The 12,067-nt window shown below is 43.0% G+C and overlaps 1 protein-coding gene across 1 annotated transcript in view; it reads left to right on the top strand.

Moving 5' to 3' along the window:
• Positions 1-3,105: 3,105 nt before the first annotated feature.
• The window catches only part of LOC118780555 (arf-GAP with coiled-coil, ANK repeat and PH domain-containing protein 3-like), a 91,696-nt gene continuing 82,734 nt past the window's right edge, over positions 3,106-12,067 (top strand). Inside the window, exon 1 of the mRNA XM_036533120.1 lies at positions 3,106-3,300. Within this exon, the coding sequence (XP_036389013.1) occupies positions 3,254-3,300 (47 nt within the window). The 5' untranslated portion in view covers positions 3,106-3,253. The remainder of the gene's footprint in view (positions 3,301-12,067) is intronic.

Genomic DNA, 12,067 nt, shown 5'->3' with positions numbered 1-12,067 from the left:
TTTATTGATAAAGCAATAACAAAACACTTCTTTGCTCATGTATGTGCATTTATATTTTCATTTTTGGAGTGTCTTTTGAGGTTGCAGCATGGGCCTTTTTTAACTGAACACAGCTGTATCTCTGTCTTTTTTGACCTGGCGCCACAGGGTCACCTTTGACCACCAGAGGTCATCCAGGTCTATATTTTTGGACTGTACCCATTTACTTTTTTTCTGAAGGGAAAAGGGTTGATTGTTCATTGATTTCATATCATTTGTGACCCCTCATGTCACTTTGCCTAATGTAAATTATAGGAAATATTTCAAGTAAATAAACCTTTAAAACCTGGAGATACATGGCAGATTCTTTGATTGGTGGTGCATGATAAATGAGCATGGTCAGGTAATTTAACTTCATTTCATTTGGTTTTTTATGGTTTACAAGAGCAAAGTAAAAGAAATTAAGTAATGAAATGGAACACACAGAGCTGGGTGATTGCAGCAGTACTGTGGATCTTTAAGAGATGAGGAAAGCAAACAAGAAACCACAGTTCTAACATCCGTGTTACTGTTTACTGTTTCCACAAACCTCTCTAACTCAACAAGCAGGGAAGGTGCTGGTGAATGAACTCAAGGTCACACAAGGATGAGATATGATCTACACATGCCTCTTACCCTGTTTTGCTGAGCAGCTGCTGAGAAACTGTCATTCCTCAACCAACCCCCAACCGCTTGTAACTGTCAAGATAGTCCTGGAAATGCATGTCAAACAACAACCAAACAAAGAAAAGGCCTCAGAAGGAGAAGGAGCTGGTGGACAAACGGTTAAGAAACACTCGATACCCACCGGGATGTGATTTTCGCACATACTGTAGTTTCCGTCTTAGCCAGCCAAATGCCTCAGAATAAAGCTCCCTCTATGTGACAGAGTCTCTGGCTTTGATGGAACAAGAATGTTTTGTGTCCCACAAAAAAAGAAAAAAAAAAAACAATAATAAATGAATGCTACAGCCCACAAGTTGCACTGCACTGTTAATGGTGGAAACTGATCTGTTAGTGGACTTGCCGGAGAAGTCATGCCGGAGAAGTCATTTGTATCAGTCCACACTTGGATAATATAGGACGGCAGGGAGGGAAATTAAAGGATCCACTCAAAGTAAAAAAAAAAAAGCTGACTGAGCTTTGAGGTGGGCAGGTCAAGCCAGAGGGAGCAGAGACAAAGTGAGAAGCGCTGTGTCTGTGTTTGATTAGGCCTTCTGAAAGGCTTCCGGAAAACAAATGTAAATTACTGGCATGGCTCCTCATTGGAAACTAATGAAACTAATCCCAGTTGCTGAACTTCTCAGAATTAGCGAAGGGGATTAAAGTGAAAATACACACTCGAGACGTTGAGTCTTTAGGAGCAGGTCATGTTATGGAACATGGCAGCCGGAGCCTGGAAGAGTTCTGGCTCTGAGAGACCCACTGGTCACAATAACAGCACTCTGCACTTTTGCAGGTTCTCCCCTTTGGCTAGCATGCTAGGTCAGGTTGCTTGCAGGTCATGCTTTTTACTGCAGGAATCCCTGTAACATGTCATGGTCATGGTAAGGGAAAAGTTTTTTTTTTTTTCCATTTCATCTTGCTCTGGTGTTTCTCTTATTTTAATCACACTGGAAATATGGAGCATTAAAGCTCCTTGTGACAATTTGAAAGCAATACAAAATAACTGACTGTTGTGGCTCCAGAGTTGACAAAATGGCTTGGTCATGCTAATCAGGTGAATTTCAAACATTAAACCGAAGTGCTGCATGCTTACATATCAACGGCAAGTTGAACTATAAACAAAACTATACACAATAACATAATTCCTTTCATTCTGGTGAAAATTGCTTCCTTTTGTTCCATTGTTCATTTTGCTCTGAATCTGACATCTCCAGGCAAATTTGATGTGTACTTTTTGTCGCCAGTATGCGCGGAAGTCTTACAAAGACTTTTTTCTTCATGTCGTTAACAAATTCTGCAATTTATGCGGTACACAGATACTGGTACGTTTAGAAAGACAATCGATGAGGACTCCTAGGCCATCTGTCAGTTTTCCCTGCATTTCGGCCCAACCCAGGGGGCATAAAATACATTGCAAACTGAAGTCCACTGCGGGTGCCAAAAGTATCACGTACGCACATACGCACGCAGCCTTGGAAATATCATCCGCCATGTCGACTGACAAAAATATGCAAAATCTTTTACATTTGAATTTGCAGCAGAGTTTTAAAAGTCCGCCGGTTTCTGAAATCCGAGGTTCACGGTCCTCTAAATAGACAGATTTTGTTGGGCGGTTGATGATGTCACGGAGATTGACAGAGATGTGTGCCGTCTAGTTTCATTCATTTGGGGATAATCTCAAAGTACATGTATATTGTAGTAACCGGCTAAAGGAAAATTTATGGAGAGAATGGAATCGTCCTTGCACGTGCCACTATCCTTAAACTCGGCCGTACTAGCCGATTCTGACGGTCGAAGGATTAAGCAGTTTCCCCCTCGGGCGTTGGGAAAATGTGACTTTTGTGATTTCGAAGTATTTCAGCATTGCTAACAGCCTCATACAGATAATTGCATAGAAATGACTCCTATTTTTACCAAAATAAAAAGACCATATAATAAGATTAACTACTAGCGACATTGTTTGTAGATGTTGCATTCTATATGTTTTAACTCTGTTACAGTAATAAAGCCGCATTTAAATAAATATGAAGAATATGCGTACAAAATGTGCAAGTTAAAATAACACTTGTCAGGAACACATAATGTTATAATCCAGTTAAAACGCTCCTCTCCTATCACTGTATGCTATGTTCCCAAAGTACATCTATGAACCAATTTAAGAAAACTATTTTACTGGTAAACAGTCATAATGTGCCTTTCACAAAATACCAGATGATTTCAGCTTTAGAAGTGGTTAGTGATGTGGCTGTCTGTAAAACAATTTTAAAAATTAAGCCAGTAACTCAATTGACTCTGGGAACACGGCACCTCTCAGTACCTATACAGATCGTGAGAAGGCGCTCCTTGTTAACTCTGAGTGAATCTTTGACGATGGTCCCTTGCTCATTCGCCCAGCGGCAGACAGATTGAAATGCAGTGGATCTGACCGGAGAGTGTACAGTAGTACCACTGCCTCGCTGGATTGGGAGACTGCAGCGAGACAGAGGAATACACATTGACACTGTTTCACCCTATCAGTCCCGGGAAATGAAATATTCATATTAAAAGTGAGGGAGGACTAAGACCTAAAATGACGGTGGATTTTGAAGAATGTATCAAGGATTCACCCAGATTCAGGTAAGAACATGTTCATGCAAAGTGGGGGATAAAGTAATGTTAACGTACCGTACTCTGGTTCGCTTGTTGATTTCTTTGACCCTGATGCACTCAGGTCAGAGTTATTGTTTTATTATTTTTCAAATATAAGACATTGTTTTGATGCAGTTGTAAACCAGCCACACATGGGCAAATGTGTATTTCAGCTTTGATGTCAGGAGCTATGTTTTATCGGTCCATATCCTTTTGTTGCATAAAATAAGTAATGTGGTAGTGATCAGTTGCCCAGTTAATTATACTGGCACATTCAACAAAGACCATCTTTTTGCGTACAGCAAAACCACGTCCGTGTGGATGCAATGTGTATAGCCTTTAGCGGGCGACACGAGTCAGATTGGGTTGCAGATACACGCTAACGTAAACTGTAATGTAAGTGTCTGAACCATCTGTGTGAATGAGAAGTGGCAGGCGCAATGTTTAGAGGCACGAAGGGAAAATAATGATTTGTTGATATTTTAATTTACGGTAACTCTCAACGGTCCCCAAAAACACTAATTGACGAAAACATGAATAAATTGATGTCCAGCAAAGGGACGTGATTTTTGTGATTAATTTGATTATTATTAGTGTCAGGCAAAATTTAAAACACATGACGTTATATATGCCTGTTAAGCTGTGTCTTCATTACATTATTTTCTGTCTCATTGCATTACGCACATGTAAGCTATATAGGAGCAGCCTAATGTGCGCTAAGTTGTAGGACGAACTGACTGCGTTACTGTGCATTCAATACACGGCAGTGACAATCCATTCATTTGCTTGTTTATAAACTCATGTGAATAAACCAATAATGATCGAAACAAACTGAAATCATCTAACGTTATATACGTATATATTGTTCGATGTGACTTGCGCGGAGGACCGTCCATTTAGTGACACACTGTTTTTCAAAGGAGGCGTTGCTTATGAGATCGAGTGCATCATGTTAGCAACGTGATTTGAGTGTTTGTGCGCTCTTAAATTTAATTTAGGCGGAGGGGATGGATTCATTTTCTTCTTTCCCTTACAAATATAGGCTATGTCTTGTTTACAAATGTACAAATACATTAGCAGACCATAACACAAATGCACCACGCCTCCAGCGCTGTGCTTCCGACCCTGACATCGTGCGGATCTGTTGAACCTTCGCTGACAGTAAGATAGGTCAGGCTGCCTTAGCAAAATTACCAGTCTCACCATCACCATAGACGTGTGTGTGTATATATCTGTGGAAAGACACCGAACCCTTGCCCTAGCCTCTTTCCCTAGACACCAGTTCACCTCACTTAGAGCTTTCCTTTAAACGTTCTCTTAGCTGCAAGGGGCCCTTGGGAAAATCAGCTGTTTGCTATTTAGAAACAATCAAGTCTGTTATGACACGTGTTATGATCTCGTGTTCAACTGCTGCCAGCAGAAATGGGGACTAGGAACTGCTTTTTTCAAGGCACACCTTCAGAAAACGTTTTACATTTCAGCAGTGTAGCCCCTCAAATTTAGGTGCTTAATCTCATAAATTGCAACAAAGCTATCTGTATAAATGACTATTGGACATTTAGGTCCAGAGTCTGTTTACACAGCAAAACAGATGAGCCAAGGTAGAGCGTGAGACAAAAGATCACATTGTTCCAGGCTGTGGAACTTAATGGATGGTTAATGCTAGCTGAACACTTCATTATAGACTGCCTTCTTATGTGCTTTCAGGTGGTCCCTGAAAGTACATTAGAAATCTGATGTATGAGAACCTAAGGCATACCTGAAATAATTCATGGTCCCATTCACAAGCATTTCTTCCACGTCCCTGTCCTAAACAATGGAAGCTACTTATGTGGAATAGTCCTCTTTCCTTTACAACTATGACAGGGCATTGAAAAGCTTTGTCCTGTGCCAAACCCATGCTGCACATATTCATGTCTAGACGATAGTTTGTATTTTTAAAGAGCTGCTTAATGGAGCATGTTTAATAGTGTTATTAACACTTCACCCTAGTCACCCACTTCAACTATTGTTGCCTCCATTCTTTAACTTTGCCTACTGCTGATGTGCTGTGAGCATGCTTCCTCTTGTTTTTTCATTTAATTTTTTTCATTTAATGAGGTGACCATCTACACTGAACTCACACCCATTTCCTCAGTAGAATGGTTGTTGCAAGGCCTGCAGAGAGTATCATATCATGTGGCACTCTGTGATAACTACATCCAGGTGTGTGGTGGTCCGGGGACACCGTCGGAGTGGTGGGGTTTCTCCACGTTGGGCCACTCTTTTTACACACTACCCAGAGCTGGGTCCATCATTCAGTGGACTGTCAGTGTGCTCCAGATGGCTGAGAGAGATGGATGGCCGTGGCTGGATGGGACAGGGTGACGGCTGTGTCAGGGGTGTGTGAGAGGTCGTGGTGGGGGGTGGATTATTTCTCAGTAGTTCGGCATGACACTGCTACAGTACTTTGCTCTGGGGCTGTGCCCATTTTTTTGCCCAGGGATGGTCTTACTCTGAACTTTCTCTCGTAAGCCACACAGTATAGGCAATGGGGTATGGCAATGGGAATACACAAATCTGTAACTTCACCATATGCATACCCTCTGCTCTGCATGAAGACATGGCTGCATTTTGCCTGCAAGGATTGGTCATTATGGGCATTTTGCAAACAGCCTCAATCAAAGGCAAATGTTTTTCGTGCTGTGTGGGGCAAGTGACATCCTATGTGCGGACACTCAGCTGTGTATGTGGGGGTGCCAGGCTCCATGGCCAGTGAGCACGGGTCAGCCCTCTACAGCAGGGATTTCACGCGTGGATGAATCCGCGAAGGCCTGGCAGCAGGCAAAGAGTCTCCAGAGCTGGATGTTTATTTTCCAGGCAGAGGTCCAGGATGCTGGCTTTGGAGAGAGAGAACCTAATGCGATCAGAGCCTCGTCTCAGGAGCTCAGCTCTCCTCCAGCACCCCTCAAGAACTAATTAGAAGAAACAACTTTGCCTGTCTTCCCTGCAACCCTCAGGATGAAATGAAATCTTCAAACCTGCGCCTACACTATGGTCCAAGGCAGATGTGCCACAAGCGTTAGATGCTGGAGTAAGGTTCAAAGGCAGGCTGTCTTTGTTGAAGAAAAGTCCAAGGGTGGAAGAGACCAAACATGTAGCCTACATCTGAAGGTGCCAGATTCTTTAATGGTCTTTTTCATCTTGCTTTCAACCCAAGGACCCAAGGGAAGACATTCTCAAAGGGCATGGAGAAGACTTGAGAAAAAAGGGAGAGGGAACAGGATATTTGTGGCCAAACATTAGGAAAGGTCAGAGGTCACATAACCTGCATAACCACCTCATGGTTGACAGCAGGGAACCCTTCCTTTGGTTGGTACACTCCAAAAACACACAAAAGGTCTTTTATCTTATCTGCTGTGAACCTCAGTTTGATGAGGCAATTTATTTATTATCTATTATTATGAAACAAATGGTATTAAAAATGGTCACTGGTTATGTGGTTGACATATGAGTACATTCACATGTACGTGGAGAGTTATTGGACTGGCTCATTGAAATGCTACTGTGCTGTTCTAAGATTAAACTGAGGTAAAAAGCAATTTCACCCTGTGAAAAACATCAAAATAGAACATGCCAGCATCATCCAAGCCTATCTTCTTCAGTCTAGCCGCCAACTGGTACAAAACGTTTTAATGTGATTCTAAGTTGTGCTGACAGTGCGTGTGTCTCATAATTATTAGCTGAAGGGATAATTTCTTGTGCTGGATTTTGATTAGCTGCAAGGCCATGATCCCCATTGCATTAAAGGCACAAAAAGGGCTTCCTTTCCACCAGGCCGCTCTGTGGAGGAGGCAGTTGCAAACGAGGCACTTCAAACAGCATTGTAAAACATGCCGTGTGAGGAATTTTCAGCCATCCCACGCAAAGCCTCGTGCCCGGCTGCGTGTCCCCCCCCCCCCACCTTCACTTCACAGGTTAAATAAATAAAGGAGACATTCCATACACCCACTTCGTTTCCTCAGCACTGTCTCTTATTTCTCCCCTCACAAAACCCGGAGCCCCATGAACCCAGCAGGATGTGCGTCCGTCTGTCTGTGCGCACGGCTTCTGTGTGTGTGTGTACGAGCGCCCGCGTCATGCAGGGCTCGAGCGCATGGTCCCAGCGCAGATATCATCTCCCTTTCAAATCAAAGACTTCCAGGCTTGGCAACAGCACCTTAATGACTGCCATCTGTGTCTGTGAGTCAGATCACAGGATACTCGGAGTGAGGGGTATTTACAGAAACTTTCTGCCATGTTGATGTGCGGGAGAGGAGGGCCGGGACCAGCGCAGGCCCACGCTTTGCCGTTAACCCACCTTTTGCCAGGGATTGCATCCTGTCTGTCCGCTGAAATCATTTTGCAGTCTCTGCCAAAGACAGATGTTACCCTTACAGAATGAAGTGTTTGGAATCTGTTCCCTAACCTGTGAGGCTTGCCAGATGAGTGCCAAGAAGTGGTTGTGGGAGGGAGATCCATGTACATACTTTCTTAAAAGATGTTGTTGTATTTCTTTTAACTGGTACTGAAAGTGACTTGTCACCGTAGACATGAACTATGAACTGTGATATAGGGAAAGGAAAGAATACACAGAAGGAATCGGGGAATGGAAACATACTTGCAGATTGTTCTTGAAAAACATCCAAATCTGGATTAATCACCTCCATCCTCTCAGTGGTTCATGTAGTTACTGTGCTTTTTAGGCAGTGGCAGGGGAGCATTGTGCAAATGTGACATGCAGAAGAGTCCTCAGTGCTTCCCATGTACCAAGGCTATGGCAATGTTCAGCTTTAGGGTGATGACAGGCTAGCTAGTAATCCATACGCATCTTAAAAGGTTTGGCTGGTGCATACAAACACCTGGTGAGAGGAGGGTTGTTGGGGAAACCGGCCCCTGATATAAGGACATTGGCTCTATTCCGTTTTGGAATTTGTGCTCCGCCCCGCCATCCCCCATCCCCCTGCTCCTTTCCCTCCTTGCGCTTCACATTTGCCGTCCTTGTCTGAGCCCTTGCCAGGTTATTACCCTCATGTTCATGGAAACTCTCACCTGTCTAAATTCACTGTACTCCACCACAACCAGTGCATGTCTGCATTGTTGTCAGGACAAAGAGCTGCCATCCAATACTCTGACCTGTAAATCCTTCGGGACAGATGAGCTGGTCTTTTTTTGTGCACATCCGGACTATTATGCCAATACTGTCTGAGCCTTTCCCGAGAGTACACCCCTTCATGTCAGAGTGCCAGGCAGTGCAGCTGCATGACGCGGTAAGCGGCCTTATGTCTGTTTATTGGAAGGGCAGTGTGTTATTTCCTTTGGCGGTGTGGCCGATGGCTTGTTTCCCAAAGACAGCCAGATCATTAGCATCCGGCCAATAAACCAAATAGAGATCGGGAGACCATAAAAGCCGGCCGATGCTGGTTTGGTAACTCGATGCCCGAGCTGCTGACGAGGAGGGCATGCGGTGGCGGCTTTCGTTAACAAGACGTTACTCTTGACAGCTGAAGCGTGGCTGCACGTCACACAGGCACTCCGTGGCAATGTGTCACCCTCGCTAGACAGCGTGACTGTGTGCTTTCTGTTTAGTTTCCACGGATACGGAAACCAGGCACTTTCACCTAGTCCCTCACGTTTATATTTGAGCATTTTTCGCAGTGTAGCAGAAAGCACATCTATGACACTACCTCACCTGTCACAGTGATGGCACAGCCTTTCCACAGGTAACTGACATATCTGGATCCATAAGAATGATAAGCCACATGTTTATTTGAAAAAAGATAACCATGATGTTGGAATGTAGCGTGCAGTATGTGTTTGTTTCTGCTAAGTGCGGTCAAGTGTGGGCCACATGTTAATCTGCTGTTTGCTTCTCCAAGATGTCTCCCCAAGGCTAGTTAAGGTCTGACGCTGGCATATCCATAGCCACCCACATTTTTTTCATTAAGCAGCTTATTCTTCAATATGTTTGACCATTTGGAGATATAAATTTCAGAATATCTGGTGTATTTGTGATGTCAGTCTACAGTACAGATCCATGGCTATTGATTAGATACCTTAAAGTTGGACTTTATGGCACCTTTGCTGTCAGAGTCATAAAATAGTAAATGTCATAATAAGTAGTTTTTGTGTAATGCTCGTGCGGCTTTTCTATGATGATCTTAAGCATGCCTACACAGGTACCTGCACAATGAACATGTCAGCTTACTTGTACAAGCTTATTCTCCTCTTCCATATTATCATCCATCTGGCACGCTTGTTTTTAGGGGTCATGGCTTGGTGATGGCCCTGCAGCTTTTTCAGCCACTCGCCGCTTTGAAGCTCGAAGTGAGTTATCCACAAACACGAGGCTGCAGATCGCTGGAGAGCTACCAGTCAGGGACCTCCTCCAGCCCACTCATTGAAGACAGGTGTTCAGGATGGCTTGGAGAGCACGGAATGTGTCTGTTTAGCCTTCAAGAGTGAAAGAGTCACTGCTTGGGGAGATTAACTGGGGATCCCTCTGGCCAGCTTATATCGAGTGTCACCAGCTAAAGCGGGATATATACTGGTTTGCCGTTGCAATTGTCTCTGTAGCGTCTTTGAAATGTTTATTTGCAGTGAATACGGGTATTATGGATTATGGAGTTTTAGCGGATTCGTGTATGGAGACAATTCCCCCTTAACCCAAGATTAGTCTACATCTATATGTTATGTGGGCGGAAGAACCCATAAACTGGCCAAAGACTGGAAGCCACAAGCCAGTGTTTTCATTGTCATCTTCAAAGATTGAAATGATGACCAATGAGAACGTGTTTCAGCATTGCCACATTGAGCCTTGCAATTGAGCAGGATTTATTCTTGACAGTATAGTAATCTTTCCTTTTCTATACAAGTCTTTCACGCCTATAGGGAATGGTCTGATAATGACCGAGATCACTTATTTTATTTATTTGCCTCTGCCTTTACAATGAAATACTGAACTGAATTTAAATATAAATATGAAAATTTATGTGATTTTGAGGCAAATATTATGATATGGTTATGTGATATGAACCCTATCTTTCTGAATTTTTAGCTAACTGAGCAACTAATCTGGATCAGGAAGTCTCAAATTATGTTATTCATGAATCTGACTTTAAATTAAAAGCCTTCTTTAAATTCAGTGAGTGTTATCAACAATCACCTCAGTCACAGAGGGCTTCCGTTTTAAAGGAAATTAAATTATGCTCTGCTGGCATTTACCTGTTCTGTTTGTTCTTAATTTTGTGTGTTTTGTATTTAATTAGGAATCCATATAATTTTGATCATTAAGTGATCAACTGTTGCTATACTGTGATGTACTGTTATTTCACTGTGAGTGAACTCAGACTGATAGGAGGCATTGTATATTATCCAAACTTCCCACTGTCAATATGCAAACCCACTGAAGTTAATTCCATGCAGACATGAAGTAAGGCCATTTTAGGATCAAGCGTCTAGTCTTACAGATCACGGGGTTTACGGAGGCTGGGGCGAATGTGACCTAACCTCTGGGAACCCTCTCCTGGCCCTGCCTTTGGTCCTAAGCAAACACGAGACTCTTTATAACGGTATCATTCGGGGAAGTTACTATTTAACCCATGTTTACCCTTTCATAACTCATAATTCTGACATTAAACACTGTGGCACTTGCGGCCTGGTCGAACTGAAAACCACCAACCTGACTAAATATTTTCCTTCCTTTGTGAAGGCTGATACGCCATCATGGCCCACCCCCACTGTGAGCACCAGGAGATAAACCTTTCATGTCCAAAGTGTGAAAAAAGCCATATTACTACATTCAAAGAGCCCTGGGTAAGGGAGATATGGCTTCAACTAAATCCTGTACAGACAAATACCATTGATCTCAAGGGAGCAGTTATTGTGAATCTCGGTCGGCAGCTCGGCCCAGGGCTAAATTGGTATTCATTTCACATATACCCTGCAGTCACTTATGGGCAGATAATAGATCATTCTTTGACTTTGACTTTGTTCTGTTTGACTCTGTGACCTAATGAGGAGTCTTGCAGTAAAATTGCCAACTGCATATGACACTGAACATTGTATTCCGAATACCAGCTCTGTAGCTCAGATATTCTTAAGTCAACGGTGCTATGGACATCAGAAATCAATCAAGATCACTTGATGTCCTATATTATGATGTCACAGTAGAGTGCCACCTAATTTTAACATGGCTGAAACAGGTCAAGGACATTGTTCACTTGATCTGTACATCTGTGTAGCCCCCCTCCCCCGTCATGGGATCCTTCCTTCAAGCTCATCTGTCAGGTGACCTGTATCAAATTAGATTAAGCAGTGAACTCGCCTGAATATTCACAATCTGCCAGATCGGAGTAAACACTACAATATTTGACCCTTATCAAATGAATATTATGAAGCCTTTTTATTTAATTTGATTAGTACACTAAGTAATTCAAATGTAACACGGACCAAATGAAAATGTTGGCCTTTAATGGTAGAGCATCAGTAATCATAATTATTTTCACATAATCATGAAAACGGCATGTGTTGTACGCAGGGTCTTTGTAACTCGGGACTGCTGGTGATGCTGTGACGCCGTCAGATTGCCGGCTGGGGGTTAGTCCAGTGCCCAAGCCAAACTCTGTCCACAGATGGCTGCTTGTAAATGCATACAGTTGCACACAAGCTCTTGTTTCTGAAACTTGAGAAACCTGCTGACGTAAATGAGATAACGTGGAGAAATGTTTTTTTTTTT

This window comes from Megalops cyprinoides, chromosome 7, assembly GCF_013368585.1.
Source record: "Megalops cyprinoides isolate fMegCyp1 chromosome 7, fMegCyp1.pri, whole genome shotgun sequence".
Taxonomy (NCBI): domain Eukaryota; kingdom Metazoa; phylum Chordata; class Actinopteri; order Elopiformes; family Megalopidae; genus Megalops; species Megalops cyprinoides.
The sequence above is the reverse complement of the archived record's forward strand: the minus strand, read 5'-3'. Positions and strand labels throughout refer to the sequence as shown.